Genomic DNA, 19319 nt, shown 5'->3' with positions numbered 1-19319 from the left:
CCTGAACTCCTAAAAGTCAAACAAAACACCAGATGACAGCTCCAGTCTAGTAGGCCCAACCCAGCCCATCAGCAGTCAGGCTTCCAGCTACCAACCCGGGCCAATATGTAAGACTTTGCAAAATGTGCATGGTTGCTAGTGTCTTACCTGGAGGCTTGTTGTAAAATACTGGTGGAGCCTTGGCAGATAGTTCGTCTGACTGCGCAAACTCATCATCTTGCGATTGGCTGAAGTAGCCTTCACTGACCTGAAAAAAGTAAAGAGAATGCTTTAGTGATTACAGCTTCTACAAAAGGGAATGTGGTCCTACCTCTGAACCCCCCTTCCATCGAGCCCCTCAAGTGTGGGACAAAGAACTACTGTGAGGAGCACAAAGGCAGTCACTGCAAGTGTCAGACAGAGGGCTCTATGGGAGGGTGAAAAGAATTGAAACAGTACATCTACAAGGAATCAAAGTGGACACTGCAATGAAACTGAGGTAGGACCAGCCTCACCCACCCAGAGTAGGAGAGATACAGCTCCGGGGTACAGAGGCAGTGCAACCGACCTGGGTTTGCTTGTGTTACAGTACAGTGGACTCATGACTTAGTCGTTTGGGCTGGACTGTTTCTACTAGAAAAGAATCAAAGACAATTTGGTTGTTAGTCCTGGTCTGTAGTGGCGCAGTGAGGGAAAAAGAGGGAGAGAAGCCCAGTGATTGAGATTAATTCAAGCATTCAATCCATCACTTTTTGTTTTTTCTGAGAGACACACACCCAGAGGTCAAATGATGTGGTCAGACCAGGATCCAGTGCTCACCGCGCCGAAGAACTCAATGTGCACCTCATTCATGAAGCACAGAATGGCGAACAACAGTCTGGGGTTGCTTATGTTGCCAATTTAAGGGAGAGAGGTTTCCTTACAGTTCGAATCTGTATTTTCACGGTGAGCAAAAAACTATGGACTGGAACACTGCCCTGAGCCATTACCAAGCATTCCACCCATCACTTTCATGTTTTCCATTAGTGACAAGCACTGGGATCAAGGGGGTGCTCACCGTAGCCCCTTCCTTCTGTGGGGTTTCGCCATTGGTCATCATGTGAGATTCTTCTAACTCCACCAACACTACAGGTATTTCATGGGAGCTGGAGGCTTCCTGCAAAGCATGTTGGTAGCTGAGTGTCATCTGATGTGGCCCCTCAATGTCGATGATGCTCTGAGGGTCGTCCTCTGGCTCCAAGTCACAGAAGGTGGCTGGCGGTTCAGGCAGCTCATCAAAGTTCAGGAGGTTATCGTCCATCCCACCCGCCAGGCTGTCTAGGGCTGTCATCTGCATGGACTCCCCTGTGGTCATGGGTACTGGGACTTCCTCTACAACTCTGCCAGTCTCCTTCTCTGTCGGGCAGGGTGCTGCCCAGGCACCAGTCTCCTGCTCTCCTGGGCAAGACCCTGCCCAGCCACCAGCTTCTTCACTTTGCCAAAGATCTAGAAGGTTCTGGCTGTTGTCCACAGCAGTGGGACCATCACCAGTGTTTGCGGTGTCCCCAAGGTCCATGATGCTCTCGGCCTCCTCAGGAAGTGGGGCCGCTGGAAAGGCCTCAGACTCTTTGGTTTCCATGAACACCAGGTTTTCCACCTGCACCAAACCGTCAGGAGGAGCCCAAGAGACCTGTGGGTCAGGCAGATTGTCCGGGTGAGGAGGTGGGCACTCGTCTACGATCTTGGACTCCTGCGGCATCTGTCCAAAGGGGTTCCATGGATCTTCTGTCACTGGGACGCTTGCACGCATTATACCCTCTTGGCCTGCATCTGCATTGAAATCTGCGATCAGGGAACCTGCAGGTGTGGGGACAAAGTGACAGGTACATTTAGTCTATGGAAAAACCAATTTACAATTTTCATCTTGGGTAATCAATGAACTGCCTGGTATTTGGTATCATCCATTTTCTCCCTCACACATCCCCTCCCCGGCACAATTTTTTTACTGCTGCCTCCACAAACACTATTTCTACGAATAGATAAGCAGTACAGTTTACGAAAGGACTGAAGCGCTGAAAAATAAGCACTATTTATTGATACATCTTAGTGTGCAAGACCTTGTCGATCAATATTCTAGTTAGCCGTCCATTTATCTGCATTAAATCACACCCACTTCTTTTTTGGTCTCTCCACCAATGTGAAAGTGCCACAACAGGCTAGTAAAGTGCCCTTGGGATCTTGTACAGACAAGTATTGAAATACCCTAGCAGGCAGTAAGCTCACCCCCTCAATCATTTAGTCTCATATTATTATGTATTTCTGTTTCTAAAGACAATGCCTTGGTAACTCCTTCTCTGATTTTAAAGCCCTCGCCGACAACAGATACGAGTTGGGGAGAGGACAATAAGAGTTAAAGTAGTAATGCAGACAGAGCGAAGAACATTTGAGAGGTGACTTAATGCTCTCACCCCCAAGAAAGTGACTCAGCCATAGCTTCTTGGCAAAACTGCTTCGGAATATGTATCCAATAGTTTGCATTGGGAGGACACCTCAAAATGTCTATTGGAACCTAAATTGCCAAATTTTCTAAAGACATTTTCTGCACTGTCTAGTCCTAATGGTGTCTTGGTCATTTTCCTGGTCATTTTCATCATCCATTAAAGTTTCTCCCTCTCTGTCAAGATAAGCTAGAGTCCGCTATCGGTGATCTCTGAAATTAGGACAGTTAAGCATTTCTCTGCATTCTTTATAGTGTAGTCAGATTGTACGAGTTGTATGTTTTGTGTTTCACTCCAGGACCTTTGAAAATACATTTGCGATTGAGGAGTTTTAAACATGTGATAAACAAAAGCTTCTGATGTGTTAATTTTCCTTAATCTTCTTTCTAGTCACTCCCCAAACTTGACCTTGTGCAAAAAAAATCACCAAACATCATATCTCTGTTCAAAGACATTTCTCAAACTATTCTTTTAATTACTATCACTGAACTTAAACACTCTTCCCATTTCTCAGATCAGATTCTAACAAACCTAGCAAAAAAGACACGAGGAAGCACTGAGCGACCACACTGGACAAAGTAGATAAGTCTCTCCTTAAAAAAACATCGGCTGACACAGATGAACTTCATACCATCCATCCAGGATCACCTTCCATTTTTATCAGTCCATGTGGAGCTGTGTAACCGAACCAACGGAAGCAGGTTATCAATAAGAAATATCCTGCATGATCTCCAGTCTGGATTCAGAGCTGGGTGTAGCAACAAAATACTAATTCTGCAAATCATCAGCAATACCTTGCGCACCATTGACATTGGTGACTCTTTCCTTTGGCTTCGATCTATTGGCGCCTTTTTGTTACTGTCGATCACAGCATCGTATTACAATCTTTTAGAGACTGCATGGGTATCGAAGACAAGATCTTGTGCTGGTTTGAAACCCACTTCAATAAGCGATCACAATAGATGAAGGTAGATATCCTCCAAGAGTCTATTCTAGCACCCGGTTGCTTCACTTTACATCTTGAACTGCCAGGAGACATCATTAAGGACTCTAGTATATTACATCAGCAATACATGGATGATCATATGGTCTCCTCCAGTGGTTGTATCTCCAATTTAGGTAAGAATCCAGACTAAATCCAGGCCTGGATAACTGCACAATGATTAAAATTCTACCCCAACAAAACCGAGACTCTCCTTACCATCCGAACTCAAAGTTGGTTAGATTTTTAGGAATACCTTAAAAAGTACAAAGCATCACTGAGGGCATTACCTCACTCAGCTTCATTCTATAAAGTCACCTCAAAATATACACCCAATTTAAAAAGATGCCAAGAAAAGACAATTACCAGCCGATGCTCATCTGTGTTATAAAACCGCTGCTACTGGAACAAAACCTTAAGAAAGTTGTTCAAGCCATGCTCCTCTAAAAGCAGACGATGGTTAAATCATTCTTATTCCTATTCCTAAAATTCACCGGACCTCCTCTTAAGACAGACTCATCACTGTGAAATAACACTTCAACCATGTCACTCCTATAGCTATAGCCCTGGCTCTCCATTCAGTGAACATTAATAAATAGCACATACTAGCGTGCCTAGCACATAAACATCTTCACTCTTATTCTTCTCACAAATAAGCAATATTTCTGAGGATTTGTGGCAACAAGGATAAATATTTTCTCTTTAAAATACATACAGTGCTAGGCAACCTGGTCCGCTCTTCTGGCTTCAGTGCAGACAATATTCATTTTTTGCTGAGCCTAGACCAGGCTTCCCCAACCAGTAGCTCGTTAGCTATTAGTAGCGCTCCAGAGACTACTAAGTCGCTCTCCTCTGTGCATCCCATCCTACTAAATTAGATGCTGTTTCTTATCTGAATATATTGATAACAAAATTGATAAGTGTGCATTTGAGACAAAAATGGGTGTATTGTCAGAAACTCATAGAATGGACTCTGGAGTAAAATACTTTAATTTCCAAAGATTTTTAAAGCCAATATTTGAATGATAAATCATGTGGCGTTGGAGAAATGTATTACTAACATTATTACCTTGGTGCCATGAGAATTACATCTTAATACCTACGTAAAGGCATTCCAGATTGACAAAGGCTTTTTTAACATTACTACTGGCAAGCCTGCTTGATGCACAGAGTTGATCATTGCTGTTAATGTTCTATAGGGTGGTCACTAATGCAATCTTGCTCATATGGTCACTATTACAACAATACTAGTAATTTTGTAGCTCAGGATGATTTTCATTGACCATAAGTCGCTTTGTAACAGGAAAGGCTAGAGACCCCTGCTCTGGCCCATCCAGCCAGGCCCCATACCGACAATTTCTGGTTGTGTAAAAAGCATTGGTGTATTGTTTGATTCCCATCTCTCCTTTGAGCGCCAGATGTAAAAGGTATGCTTTGCCTACTTTCTCCAAATTCCAGCTCCAGTGTAAAATCCAACCACTTTTACTTGTCCAATGGAAAAGGCAGAAGTGATTGGGGCTTGGTGTGTTTTCCGGTCCAGTCTAAGGGACTGCCCTGTACTTAAGAGTGCAGGAGGCTCAGGCTAGGATTTAAATACTGCAAACAATGAAGAATATAGTGATCAGACTGGTCAGCGCCGTCTGCGAATACAATCTTGTTTCAGTGGCCAGAGGTTTCCGTGCTCACTTCCAACGAAGCAGAGGATCAATTCTTAGGTACTCCGTCTAATCAATCGGACTTACTAGACAACTGAACTCACTCTCCTGTCGGGCTTTAGTGGCAGCGAATGTCCAATCTAGACTCCTACAGTCCAATCAACAAGGCCCTTCTCAGATTTCCGCATTTGAAATGGATTTGATGCAGAGGTAGAATTTTTAGGGTTCTGGGGTAATGGATGTGGAACGATTTACTATTCATTTTGGCATATACTATCAAATCCTAGACTTCTTAGGAAAGAGTTGTTTGTTTATTTCTCTATTTGTTGGTCCCCCTGAGGTTTCCGGTTTTACGCGGTTTTCCTGGCATGTTGAGTTTACGTGTCAGGGCACCACAATATCTCTTCTTGTCAAAATGCAGTGTTTTGAAATATGACCAAATCTAGGCTTCGTTTTAGAGTTTTGTGAATAGCAATCTCAGACCAAGGAGGTCAGGTCCATATCAATCTGAAATAGCTAGGAAATCTGACCTTTTTATGGAACCTGACCCGAGACATACTGCAACAAGCATTGGCATAGCCAATAGGTCTCGCCTATTGGGACCTTATAAGTGTTTAGCCATGCAACAGTTGCATAACTAAATACTTATAAGGTCCAAAAAGCGAGACCTATTGGCCATGCCAAGCGGCCGTGAGGCCGCGAAAGTAAAAGTAATCGCGGTAAAGCGCGACACGCGCACCCGCGCTCATGCACTGTAGCTCTAGGCTGGCCTGGTAGCACTTTTTGGAGCCCTCTCAATAAGTATCGCCAGACCAGCGCATGCGCTGGGTCAGGCGAGACATAACCAGACCAGCGCATGCGCTGGATCAGGCGAAACATAAAAAGAAAGCGGTATAATGCAAACTCATGTAGTTAGTGACATCATCCCCTCTACTCGCTTCACGTTTTTTCTTAACAAATGTTTTAAGACTACATTTGTAATCTATATTGATCTTATTGTAAAATAGTCTTCACATGATATAACAATCACTTCACCTATCCTGCCCATTTGATTTGATTTTTTCTCAATGGAAAATAACGTTGTTACCCCCCCAAAAATGTTTACGTTGTAATTAAAAAAATATTAAAGTGCACAGCTCAGACAGGATTATCAAACCTCTTAACAAAATAACATTGAGTCAATCGTTCTAAGGCTGTGCTCCCAAAATTTGGAACTACTCACCCCCTCCTCTACTCACAGCTTTCCCTCCTCCACAAAATAACTAAAATAGTTTATTTTTAACCAGCGCTTACCTAACTTTGGCCCAAACACTAAGTTCAGTGAATGGCTTTCATTTGCACTAGGTTATATTCTGTCCGTTTTGAGATCAGGGCCACTATCGGAAGGGCGGGACTCGCTATATAGGTACAGTGTGGATACTATCTGGATTCCATCTGCCATTCTTTATGCCTTGTATCCTTCTGCTGCTTTCACCCAGTAAACATTTTTGTTTTCATTTTCTTTCAGAACTCCATGGAAATGTATGTTTTCTTGTTCTCTACTTTGTGTGCTGCTGCCAATCTTACAATCCTGTTCTGCCCCCCCCCCCCCCCCCAGTCCCTGTATTGCTTCCAATGACCCACTCCCCACGCCCTTTATTCCTGGTTTTCCCCAGTAACTCAGTTGTCCTTGCCCCTTCCTACGGGTTCCTTCCAGTAAGCAGCATTCAGTTGATCTGCCCTCACGAATATGACTCGTTACTAAGCGAGTCATTACATCGCGTGGCATTACAACAACCGTGTTGTTACCGTGCAATGCAATTACTACGCAAGTCATTACATTGACTTGCAGTAGATGGCGCGCTGACATTATAAATGTATAATTTACTATTCCAACGCCCTCCAACACAACAGTAGGGAAGGTGTTGGAATAGTAAACGACCGCATTGTAATGGCATCGTGGTGTAATCACCGCGATGTAAAGGTCGTTTCCTGTCCTCACTCCCCTGCTGCTCTCCAGCTCATCCCGTTGCTTTTTTATATATTTTTATTTCTTTTTTGGAGAGCTGGGTTGCTACAATGTGCTACTGGAATATTTTTGCATTTCCCACTCCAAGATCGGCCTCCGCCTCCTTCAAACAGCAAATCGCACATATAGGTCTTCACGCTAGAGCTGCTTTAAAGAAAAAAACTAAAACGCCTGCTGCAGTGACATCACGCAAGAGTTGGCCATTATTGTTTTTTTTTTGGTTTGGCAACAATTTTTTCTTTTAATTTTTGTCACTGTTGTTCAGCATCAACAGCAAGCACCGACAAAAACGTCAGCCAACGACCTTGAAAGGCGGGTAATGGCTTTGCTAATGGCTGTTTAATAGGGCAAGGAAGCAGTGATTGTTTTAATTACTTGAAAAACCAAGAGTGCCTCTGCCTTGTCACACATCAAAGTGGAAGCCTATTAGTAGACTTTACAGTGGTTTTGAACAGTACAAGTTACACTAAGTATTGAGCATATGTCCCAAAGTCACCCCACCTCTTGTATCACTCACCTTTGGGTGCTGGGTAGGGAGTGTCCAGAGGCCCCTCACTGTCATCACAGATGGGGGTGCTGGAGGAAGGGCTGGAGTCGGGTGGGCTGGTGGCGGAGGAGCCGGGTGTTCTTTGGACAACATCTGAGTGACTGCCTGAAAAATTGGAGAAAAGTGAGTCAGATGGAACCCAGTGGGTGTAAGGTGTCGGGCTGAGTGAGAAATACATTAGATAAATTGTCAAATAGAGTGATCGCTGAGGGATAGGGCTCATATTGGAATGATCGGTAGGTGAAGTGGGGTCGTGGAAAGACAGTGAATTAAGAAAGGTAGTAGGGGTGACACAGCTGATTTATGGGCAAGGATCTGTTGGGAGAGAAGCATCACAGAGTAATCATAGGACAGGAAAGCTGACGTCATGAAGACAAATCCAAAGGAGAGGCAATGTGGAAACAGGAAGGGCAATAAAAACCGGAAGTGGCGGAAAAGATGCATTCACAGGGCATTGTAAGGGAGAAGGAAGCCACTAAGGAACTAAAATAATTGGATCAAAGAGCCACAGAAAGACGTATTGGGAGATGCTGGGAGAAACACAGGAACCAATGTGTCACAGGGGCGTACTGGTAACAACGGCATAACTTAAAAGTCACAAGAGAGAGAGATAGATAGCTTTATCAGCGGGAAAAAGAGGCAAATAGGGTTTAAGAGAGATGCATGTGGCCATTCAGCACCTGGGGAACCAGGCTTATCAATGAGCAGAATTGCAGTGAAGTAGAAGGCTCCTAATGAAAAGAAGTGCAGTACTCAGCATCTCATTACCGGGAAGGGGGGGGGGGGGGCAGTGCAGGCGGGTATTGGAGCGGAGATGAAGGACCACCAATCACCAAGCAACTGAACTGAAGGCTTCCGGTATGTCACTTTTAAAGAGTGGGAGTCACAGATGGTGTCAGTGGGAAACAGGAGGTACCAGAAGGTGGGGGAAGGTCAATTAGCAGAGTGTAGAGGATTCTGGAAAGGAGGGGGGTTGCACGGTAAAGACTGGAGCCTGGGGTGGACCAGTTGAAAGTTGGGATAGTATTGATAGTCCTAGTCGATATAGGGTTGAACCTGTAAAGTACGACGGAGGAAGGGAAGGGAGTGTACGGAAGTGAAGGTGGTGGTTGCTGAGCAGGGCTGTTGAAAATGAATGAGATGGTGGACTGTGAGCTGCAGGAGCGGATTACTCCTCTGCCAAATCTTAAGGTGAGTGGGGTACAGTTGATTTCATCCTACCCTCTACATAAGAAGAACCAAACAAAGCAGTTATCGCCTAAAGGGGCATTACAAGACTTTAGAAACTGGTGTGTTCCTGGGCCCGTCTCAATGGATACTTCCTTGGGCTTTTCGGCCCCCAGGTTATGCGACCATCATGAATTTAGACTAGGAAGTCGCCAGGGCTGGATCCATGTGAATTTTTCGAAAAACACACTGACTTTATAAGGAAGTTCAATCCAGATTCAATGTTTGCAGAGCAAGTCTGGAGACAAACGGATGGGCCTGACTCGCCTGGTGCCCCTCCCCAGCTCCTCCTTTCCATCGGCCTGGGAGTCCGAGCTATGGAACCATGGAAGCAACACCTCTAGATCTAGAAGCTCTGGCGAGGAGTAGGATGCCAGAGATATACAACTGTGGACTACGAAAATCTCTGGCCTTTCTTCACAAACATTGAACTACTGTTGCACCCCAAGAGTACCAATGGTTAACTGTTTTGTTTGGCTCTTGTTTTCATTCCATTTAGATTTGTGATAGGCTGACAAGTGACCCTCAGATTGTAAGGCATAAGCCAGGAATCAGCAACTAAGATGCTAAGTCAATGGACAAATCTAGAAAGACTCAGTCTGGTAGCATAAACTTGACACACGGAATTGAAAGTTATGAGTGTGCATGCAATGGCTAGCCTCAAGAAATATCTTGAGGTTGTGCTGCATGGGGTATTTCAAACCCTGGAACAGCTTATAAAATCAATAAAATGTGTTTATAAAAATATCATAAATATGTAAATATATCTCAGGCCTATTTCCAGAAAATCTTGCATATGGTCCTCGCAGACAGACTGGACACCTGTGACCTAGAGCGTCTTTAAGTGAGAAATTAATCTCTTCAATTATCTTGTTCCTACGCGACACCTTTATCCAGCATTCCATTCCATATTGCTTACTGCCCTGCTGTAAGAGGGGTTGGTTGGTTGGTCTAATCCAGTTTAATTCATGATCCTTACTGCTGATGTCTTTTGACCCTCTATCCTCCTCTGTGTCCTTTTCCAGGAAAGGTTGACTTCTTACTTGGGTGTTTGTTTTCCAAAGGCCCACTAGCCCAGCAACCCTGGCTAGCAAATCTGTTACCTAGGTAAACCCAGCATTTCCACCCACTCGTGTATCCTCTCTTCTAATGCGCCCTCTCCTGCACCTTTGCAACATTATGCACGCACATTCACACCCATCCTCGTCCACCATCAAGTGATGCCCTCTGCATGCTCTCCTGGCGCTAACCTGTTGTATGTGCACTTTCATAGGACAGTAACTAGCAACCACAGAAAAATCTTTGAAAAGCAAACAGTTACTATCAGCACACCCTATTACTTCACCAATACCATTAGGAGGCACTGGGATGACAGGAGCTGCTCCCACATTCCAAAACGGTGAACGCCTTCCAAGAACAATTCTATGAACTAGTACTGTCCAGAAGGTGCTCAAGATCACACGCAGATCTGTTCTCTGTACAAACTATAAGAGTGTGGTGACGGTCCATTAGTTGCTGAGCATCTACCTCACCTGGTGATGGTGTCTCCTATGGGAAACTCTTTGTAGCTTTCAGACTAGCCTATGTTACCTCCATTATTGAAGAAGACCCAAGTTGGCACCTCTGATATCTCCAACTTTCACCCGTCCAATCTTCAATAGGAAAGTTGTGACTTTGAAAACGAATAACACAATACTTACAGACATCTACTCTGATGTAGGTCTATTTACTCAATCGCCACATGCCACGGCCAACAACAGTGGAGCACACCTACTCAATTGCAAAACCTGATGATTGTCTGGACCTGGCCCAGGCAGGCTCCGCTCACTCAGATAAACTGGATGAGGGATAACTGGCATACGGGACAGCTTCAGGTATGAGGAGGACATGAGCCGATCATAGCGCTGATTGTATTGGACTAGTTGGGCTTAAAAGTGTATAAATATAATGAGTATACCCAACTGGTTTTAAATTGCAGCTATCCACTGAATCCACAAGACGATTGTTCTCAGAATGCCTATGTAACATGATGAATGGGTGGCAACCAATGGTTTAATAATAACCCAACTAAAACTGAAATTGTGTTTGTAGGAGGCTGCATGGTCATGTGGCCCATAAAATTGAACCCTATACGTGGCTCTTGATCCAAGCTTGCTCGGATGCTGAAGAATCTTGGCGGCCATTTTGTTGACAACCTTTACATGGGACCACAGTGGGCTTGGGTGGTTCAAGGATTCTTTCAGCTTAAATCCTCAAAGAGAACATTCCCACATCTTGCTCCTGCCTACAAGGACTAAGCCGCTATGTGCTTGGTCGCCTGTCATGGGATTACTCTGGTTGCATTTATCTGGGGATTCCAGGATATCTTATCAATAGATTGCAGAGACTTCGTCGCTCATGCTCAGACCGCATCTCTCCAGCTAGTGAAAAACTGCAGCCGCTCACAGTGGTTGAACACGTGGATTTCAAGACACTTTGCACAACAAACCGAGCAAACTATGACAGAGCCAAATAGAAATTCCAGAATTGCTCTCCACATAGATCATGAGGGACATCATCTTGTTTTATTCTTCTTCCAACAAGCCAAAGGGAGAAGAGGGCAGGCGACAACTCGCCTTAGCAGACAGACATTAGAAACTATGAACCACATTGAACTCTGAAAACAAGAAAAAACACAGCGATTTAATGCACCATGGCTATTGTAGGAGCATGTCTAATCTTGGCGCCAAGAGGCAACTCACAGTGACAGATGCATTCGATAACAAACGCATAACATAACTCAACCATAACTCCACTCACTCGGTCTGTGGTGCACGACAGGAACGGGTGTGTCCGCGCCGGTGTAAGCCACTCTCTCCTGCTGCTTAAAGAACTCCAGGGGGTTCTCTGTCCGCTGAGCAATGATGGCCGCCGCCTCCTGCCGAGGGGAACGGGGGACAGGCAGAAAGGAGGGGATATGGGAAGGGAGTGAGGGGGGGGGGGGGGAGGGGGAAAGAGAACGACAGAGGAGAGGGTTGGGCAGATGAGAAATAATGAGAGCCATATTAAGCAAGTTGAAAATAGGCGAGGGAGAGAGAACGGAGAAAGTGAGAAAAAATAGTACAAAAAGAGAGAGAAGGTGAAAAAGTAGGATGAATGGAGAGCAAAAGGGATAAAGGGAGACAGTGAAAGAAAGAGAGAGAGGGTAGGAGAGGGAATGAGATATGGGAAAAGTGGGGGGGAGGAGACAGAACACGACAGCACAATGTTAATATCGATCGAGAAATAAAATAACATACCAAGTAATTAACAATGGGGAGGAGCCATCACGTGGCATACACCTAAATTCAATGTGTGTCAGCCACTAAGCCTGACTGAGTGTCTCAGGCGTTACTAGAACATACATGCCAATAGACCTGATTCAGGCAGGAGACTCCAGATTTATGAAGCAAAAAAATAGCTTTATTTTGGTTGTCTCCTTTATGAAATTGCGCATCTGCTTCAATAGAAGTCAATGGATGAAGTACATTCTCCCAATTTTTTTTGTACATCTCCCTCTTTTCTCTTCTAAAATGTTGGCAGGTGTGCTAGAACTATAGAATCCGAGAGAATAGCATTTTAAGATTTGCTACAGATCCTGAACATGCCATTCTTATATCAAAATCAGTTTATTTTATAAATTGTGGATTTCATATTTACTAAAATCCCCCAGGTCAACCCGGATCACTGACTTTGCAGGGCCCCTCAGTGGTGTATCTAAATACCCGTTCTTCACTGATCCCAACAATTTTACTCCTGAACCACAGATCTACTGCCCTGAAGTCTGAGCCACTGTTCTCAGGCTACTGAGATTGAAGGGACCCGGGGGGAGCAACAGGCGCAGCCAGTCTTCCCCCAGGAAAATTCGTGAGTTGGGTGAGGCCAGGACAGGGATAGGTAGAGACAGGGGAAAGGGCGGGAGTAAAGGAGAGATATTTAAGGGGTCAGGAAGGGCGTGGACAGCCTCTTCCTGACTCATTATCACCACCGGGTGGAGGGAGATAAAAGAACCACCCAACCAACAACATTTGGGGAAGTGGTGGGGGACTGTTTCAACAGCAAATGCAATAATAGGACAGGTTGTAGGGACGTCAGCTGCAGTGTGGGGGGGGGGGGGGGGGGGGTGAGGGGAGCGCAGGTGAAGGAAGACCGTGGGAAGAACTTTTGGAACAGGACAAGGAGGCTTCATTGGAGGATGTTTGGTAGGAGAAGAGAGAGATTGGGGAATGAAAGGAGGTCAGTGAGTGAGAGGGGAAAGAATGAGGCAAGGTATGGGGTGTTGGGTGAAAACTTGGTGCGAGGTGACGACGGGGATGACGTATTAAGATGTTTGAGACTAGGTTAATGATGTTTTGAGGTTGACTAACTGCTTTCGCAACCGTGTCCTAATAAAATGGCATTTACCCTTCATGGTGGTATGGCATGCGATTATTTCACGACTATAATTGTGCAGTATTCTTAGCACTTTACACTGACATCTAGCTTGTTTCCAAACATTCCTAATTTTGACAGCTAAGGAACATTAATAACCGTATCAGGGAAGTGGAGATTTTGGAAGCACTGTGAAATTAGTCCTATGAAGTAAACTGGGATCACATTTCATACCTCCAGATCTGCCTGCAACAGTAACTTTGCAGCTTGGTCTCTTATAGATTTACAAAGTGTGCCTAATGCTGCCATCTAGTGACAGTGCTCAGAACGACTCCTTATTTTTGTCAAGGTTTTGTACTGTGGGCGTCGCAGCGGGCATGTCAAAAATGATTTACCAGCATGTTTATTTGAAACCCACACTCTGGGCATGATCTTCAATGTTTTTGTTCTCAAAAACATTCTAAAAAAGATCGTCATCCTAGTCTATTAAAAGAATTCAAGTTATTTGCAAAATCGTTTTAAAGAAAATAAATAGGGCGATCTGAAAAGATCTAGTACCTCAGAACGGGTAGGGAAGCATTCGCCCCCCCTCAGCCCAGGATCATTGGTTTCCACCCAAGTCGAGCGCTCACATATCAACTGAGACTTGAGACGAACGAGTAAGACACCATCTTGTATGTTACTGTGTCCACAATTTGCACAAGTCGGTCGCCATCTTTGACATACAGAAGAACCAGTGAATTTCCCTAGCAGCAAAGCCCCATCCTGTGACACCTCAACTACAGAGACTTCCTTCACGTTGTGATTTTGAGGAGGTTAACGTGGAACTGTAGAGCAGGAGTTTCTACCACAGTCCCACAGTCTACTCTCCTGGTTTGGCAATAATCATCACCCTTAATGGCGGCCAAATACCATCGAAAACATTTGTTGCAACTATTTTACTAGATTCGGCTCTGGCGTTTCCTCCATCCACCCTAACAGCCTCCCTCAGTAAAGCGTCGCTTTTCACTGTTGTTATAATGCATTCTGTTTGCATCATCTATCTGAGCCATCTTGTTTTGTGTTCAGATTACACGAGTTTTCTTCTGATTCTTCATACTTCGCGAAGTCTTGACCTGGTCCACATACTTCCAAGGCTGGTGTGTTATTTGGTGCTCTATAGAAGCCTTTTTGCTGCTGGGAAAAAAACTCAACTTTTCTTTGAGAACTGAACCTAATGTACCAGACTTTCCTCACTCCAAGGTCAAAAATCTTATTTCATTCTTTTGAGAGAGTGATCAATACTCTACTTACCATAGCGTCTCCCAGCACTGACGGATTCAAGGTGCTTTACATTTAGAAGAAACTGACTTTTCGTTCTGATTGCCAGTCTCTGTGGAAAATCTTCAGTCCCTACTTTTGTCTAATAATGCAACTTTATAGGCTTGTTTCCCCCCCCCCCCCCATATCCTCCCACCTTGTTCTGCAAGTGTGTTCCCTGATCTATGTTGATCCCTGCCCTGTCTGTCAGTTACTCCATAGATTACTGTCCTTAAGAGGTGTTCTGAGCAGTGGCGTAGCCAGGTCAGGTGGTACCCGGTGCGGAAAATTTCTGGTCACCCCTGGCTTGACAAAATGGCAAAAATATGTGTTTAAAACACATTTTTATCATTTTGACAACCCCCTCAGTGATGACACCCGAGGGGGACCCGCTCCCACCGCACCCCGCTTCCAATGCCACTGGTTCCGAGTCCTGCACAGCTATACTGCCTTATGTGCAGACATGTTGCGGATGCTGGGGGCTCCGGTGCTGTGGGGGTAAGCCTCGGCATTCTTTTATCCACCAGCAAATCAGCCCTACACATTCCGTGTCACTTTATTATTATTATTTTATTTATTTTTTGTTAACATGGCCGGGTCCTTGCCAGTAAAGTAGAAAAGGAGAGACAGAGTGAGAGACAGAGAGCGAGAGAGAGAGAGGGAAAGAGAGGGATGAGCAAGGGAGAAAAAAGTAGGCAGACAGAAGCAGCGATAACGTGACAATGCATGACAAAAAAGATGAACGAGAAAATGAGAGGAAGAGAAAAAGAGACAGAAGTGAGACAGAAGGAAGCACAGCAAGACAGTGAGAGCGTGAATAGATGAGATGTACTGACAGTGGAGAGGAAGAGAGACAAGGAGAGAGAGTTACAGTCTTACAGACAGGACAAGAAAGAGAGAAAGAGGAAGAGAGACATGGGAAGAGTTACAGAGAGACAGAGGAAGTAAGACAATAAAAGAGTTACAGACAGGGCGAAAACACGAGAAAGAGAGGGAGAGTTACAGACATGCCAAGAAAGTGAGATGAAGGAATAGAGCTAGAGACCAATGGAAGGGGGGGGAGTGAGGGGCAGGGAGTGTGAGATAGAGAGAGGGCAAGGCAGTGCATTTATTTCTAGGAACTGCTGCTTGGACTATTGTGAGGATTTTAATATAGGAAGGTGGCCCTGCAGGCGTGCAGGCCTTGGGGGGCCCTTCGGTCTTGTGCTGAGCAATGCGTTAAGCACGAGACGAATATATATTTAGGTGAGACGTGCTTCTGGGAGATACGATTGGATAGCACAGGACACATGATCACCGACTTCCTGCGAAAACATACCTCCACCTCGGATTCTGTCCTCTTCAGCTGAGTGTCCTCCTCCTCATCCGGTTCCGCCTGCAACAAAAAAGAAACAAACCAATCAGCTGAAACCCAACAAAGCAAAAAAGAGATGGACAAATGTATTAGGACAAATCCCCATGAAAGATTTGTTTGACGCTATTTGGACAAGCCCTCATCCAAAATACATTTTTCAGCATTCTCTCTCTCATATTAATATCATCACTGAAAAAGTGGAAAACACAACTGACTTCTGACAGTTTTGCACTGTAGCCTGTGTTATAGACAGGCAGAATCCTGCCCTTCGCTAGATGACGCAAAGTTACTTTGTCATTATTGAGGGAATAAAGTCACTTTGTGGACCTCATCTGAAGAGTGCGTCTGTGCGGAGACCCTGCACTTATGTTGGAAGGGAATCTGCTCTCCTCTTCTATCTTCTCCACCTCCTGAGGGTTGTATATCAAAAAATCTCATATTTTATATAGGTATTTTCGCTTATGGCCAATGTTTTTTGTATTGTCAGTATATGTTTATTATTATGAAAATTCAATAAAACATTTTGAACTTAAAAAAAAAAATATCGACAGCAAAAATATCATGGCAACAGAATTATGCGATAAAAATATCAAGGGCAAAAATATCGAGAAGGTAAGTGCATATAGGTAAGTTTATATTTACTACGCTCAACTCCACATCTACGTACCTTGAAGATACACACACCATCAAGGTACATATATGTGGAGTAAAGTAAATCTATTCTTACCTATATAAACTCATCTGAATATTTTTGGCCTCGATAGTTTTGACATAGTTTGGTACCACAATATTTTGCAGTCAATATTAAGGTGGAATACCTCCTGGGGTAGTTGGATGCATTGTATCGGAATTAATGCAAACACACTGCCAAAAAACGGTTTTATTGTTAAATAAGGTTTTCTTTTGTAGCACAAATACAACTCCTCATCAGGGGTGGTAAGCGCTATATAAACACAATTACAATATAATACTATATGCCGTTAACAGCAAGTGCTATCTTATAGGGTGCATAGTTTGATGAGCAGAATAATCTTAAATAAGGTATCAATGTTGCAGCTCAATTTATAAATGCGTCAGTTGAATGCCAAGTGGAGGCCGTGTAAATGCAGATACTTACACATGTAAGCGGCTTATGCTATGGTGGCCCTGTTAATGACGGGGGTTATTTGATGCTAACCTTAAAGAAGACTTTGGGCCTTAGTTAGAGTTTTGCGGACATGGGCTCTGTTTGAAACTTAGTGGGTATCCCGTCTGCCGTATTACAAGTGCCATTGACAATAATGCATGTATGATGTGTGCCCTGCCCGTCAAACTCTACATAAGCCTCTACATGATCGGTTCCTCCTGGATTTAATGCTTACTCTAGCCTGTAAACTAATCCTATGCAACTGGAAAAACTTCAAAGCGGTCTCTTTTTTTAAATGACAGGAGTGGCTCTCTTTCCTTATGGGTGCGGACAACATTGCCCTCCAAGTATCCTCGTGGAGATCTTCATGGAACTCAATCTGGAATGCACTAGACAAGTCTTTTTACTTACGAACCACCATGACCCAACTCCTATGCAATTGTATCCCCGCCCCCTCCTTTCATAGTATTTGACTCCCCAGTGTACTTTCGTGCTTCTCTACACTAGGTCATACAACCTCCACCAACACCGTCTTACCACGTGCTCGTGAGACAAATCATTTTATTCACTCCTGTGTATTCTGTGCGGCCATAGTTGCCAAAGTGTAAAATACTGCCTATTCTTAACCTACTTTTTTCTATTCTACACGATTATAATAAGTTTGCTGTATAACATGTTTGCATTGTGCTGTATTTCTATGTCTATATCTAGTAATAGAAATATCCTTTCTATTGTATTGTGTATGCATTGTATTATAGCCCACGTCATATGGAATATAATGATATATATATATATATATATATACACATATATATAAAACCAAGAAATCCTGGATTACCTCTTCCACTGGTAACATGAACACAGCTACGGACCACCAAAGTGCAAATTTAATTAAAGTGCTTTATTTGCCAAATCAGTTAGCATGATGCGTTTCGGCTGCATTGCCACAGCCTTGATCACATGACACCCAGGAACCAAAATGGGCTTTTTATAGAGATTCCCTTGACATCAAGGTCACGTTAAACAGGGCTATTAGTAGAGCTAGACAACATACTACAGCGTTGTATGGTAAAACATGGTTCCCCTCATCTGTTTGCAATAAATAATATATATAGTTTAAATACCTCAATATGACAAATAAGAACAAGTCAGCAAGTATAAAAGTTGATTATAACGCAACATGTGTTGACTAATATAAAACCAAGTGGTTACAACTCTGCTCCTTGTATTGTGAGAGAACCAAAGCTCAATTCTAATTCGCCCTTGTTAAAAAGAGACCATAGATGCCTAGAAAAAGTGCAAGTGCATAAAAACAATTTTTAGATCAATGAGACAGTGCAAAATTATCCATACGTAACAGATATTAAAATCATATCTAATTCTGGATAAATACTTAAAAAAGAAAATTGAAAGGCAGATGGCTGATGCTTATACATTTTCTAAAAATTATTTTAAAGTGCAAGTGCAATTAATTCATGGATTTCGTTTCAGTTTGAATACTCAATAAATGGATAAATCCTTTAAAGAGAACCTCATATATAAAGCATTCTGACAGGTGAATTGACCTCCGTGATTCATCCGGGTCACACACATTAATGATACTGAAAAATTCAGTAACAGTTCACTCAGTAATATTGCACTGATCATACTAAAATACTTAGTTGTAATCAAAGAGAATGTTAAAAACAGCCTAAAAAAACAAATCCCTAAAACCAGCAGGAGTAGTCGCAGTCACCTAGACCAAAAACCACGTTTTTTAAAATCACGGTAAAAACAAAACCCAAACCAGTCCTCAAGACCCGTCTTAAAAAATTGTTTACCAACAAACCCATCATGAATACAAGAATGCAGAGTATGTATTTCAAACAACAGATAAATGGAATTGGGTCCCTACCTATTTACAGAAAATTATGGAGGTCCTCCCCCGTATTTAAACCATTGGGAATCCTGGTATCGAGAAGTACAATATATTTTGATTCCAATTGTCTTAGTTGTTTCTCCCTGTTCCCTCCTCTCAGGTTCTTGGGCACTGAGTCAATAACAAAATAGCTCAAATCATTCAACTTATTCTCATGTACTAGTTTGAAATGACGAGCTACTGGATAACTCTGGTCTGAATTCACTATCACCCGTAAATGCTGCAGGATGCGGTTGAATACCTGTAACTTGGTACTACCAATATATTTTAGCTTACAAGTGCATTAAAGTACGTATACCACAAAATCCGTGCGACAAGTGAACAGCCCTTTGATTTTGATGTCATGCTATACATCCTA

The 19319-nt window shown here is 43.5% G+C and overlaps 1 protein-coding gene across 4 annotated transcripts in view; it reads right to left on the bottom strand.

Moving 5' to 3' along the window:
- Nucleotides 1-19319, bottom strand: part of DBN1 (drebrin 1) — a 206524-nt gene that overhangs the window by 16524 nt on the left and 170681 nt on the right. For all 4 annotated transcript variants that reach the window (XM_085618333.1, XM_085618334.1, XM_085618335.1 and 1 more), the window contains 5 exons: nt 15882-15938; nt 11675-11792; nt 7619-7753; nt 1037-1815; nt 148-247 (listed from right to left, as the gene is read on the bottom strand). In XM_085618333.1, the coding sequence (XP_085474459.1) occupies nt 148-247; nt 1037-1815; nt 7619-7753; nt 11675-11792; nt 15882-15938 (1189 nt within the window). The remainder of the gene's footprint in view (nt 1-147; nt 248-1036; nt 1816-7618; nt 7754-11674; nt 11793-15881; nt 15939-19319) is intronic.

Source organism: Triturus cristatus, chromosome 7, assembly GCF_964204655.1.
Source record: "Triturus cristatus chromosome 7, aTriCri1.1, whole genome shotgun sequence".
Classification (NCBI taxonomy): Eukaryota; Metazoa; Chordata; class Amphibia; order Caudata; family Salamandridae; genus Triturus; species Triturus cristatus.
The sequence above is the reverse complement of the archived record's forward strand: the minus strand, read 5'-3'. Positions and strand labels throughout refer to the sequence as shown.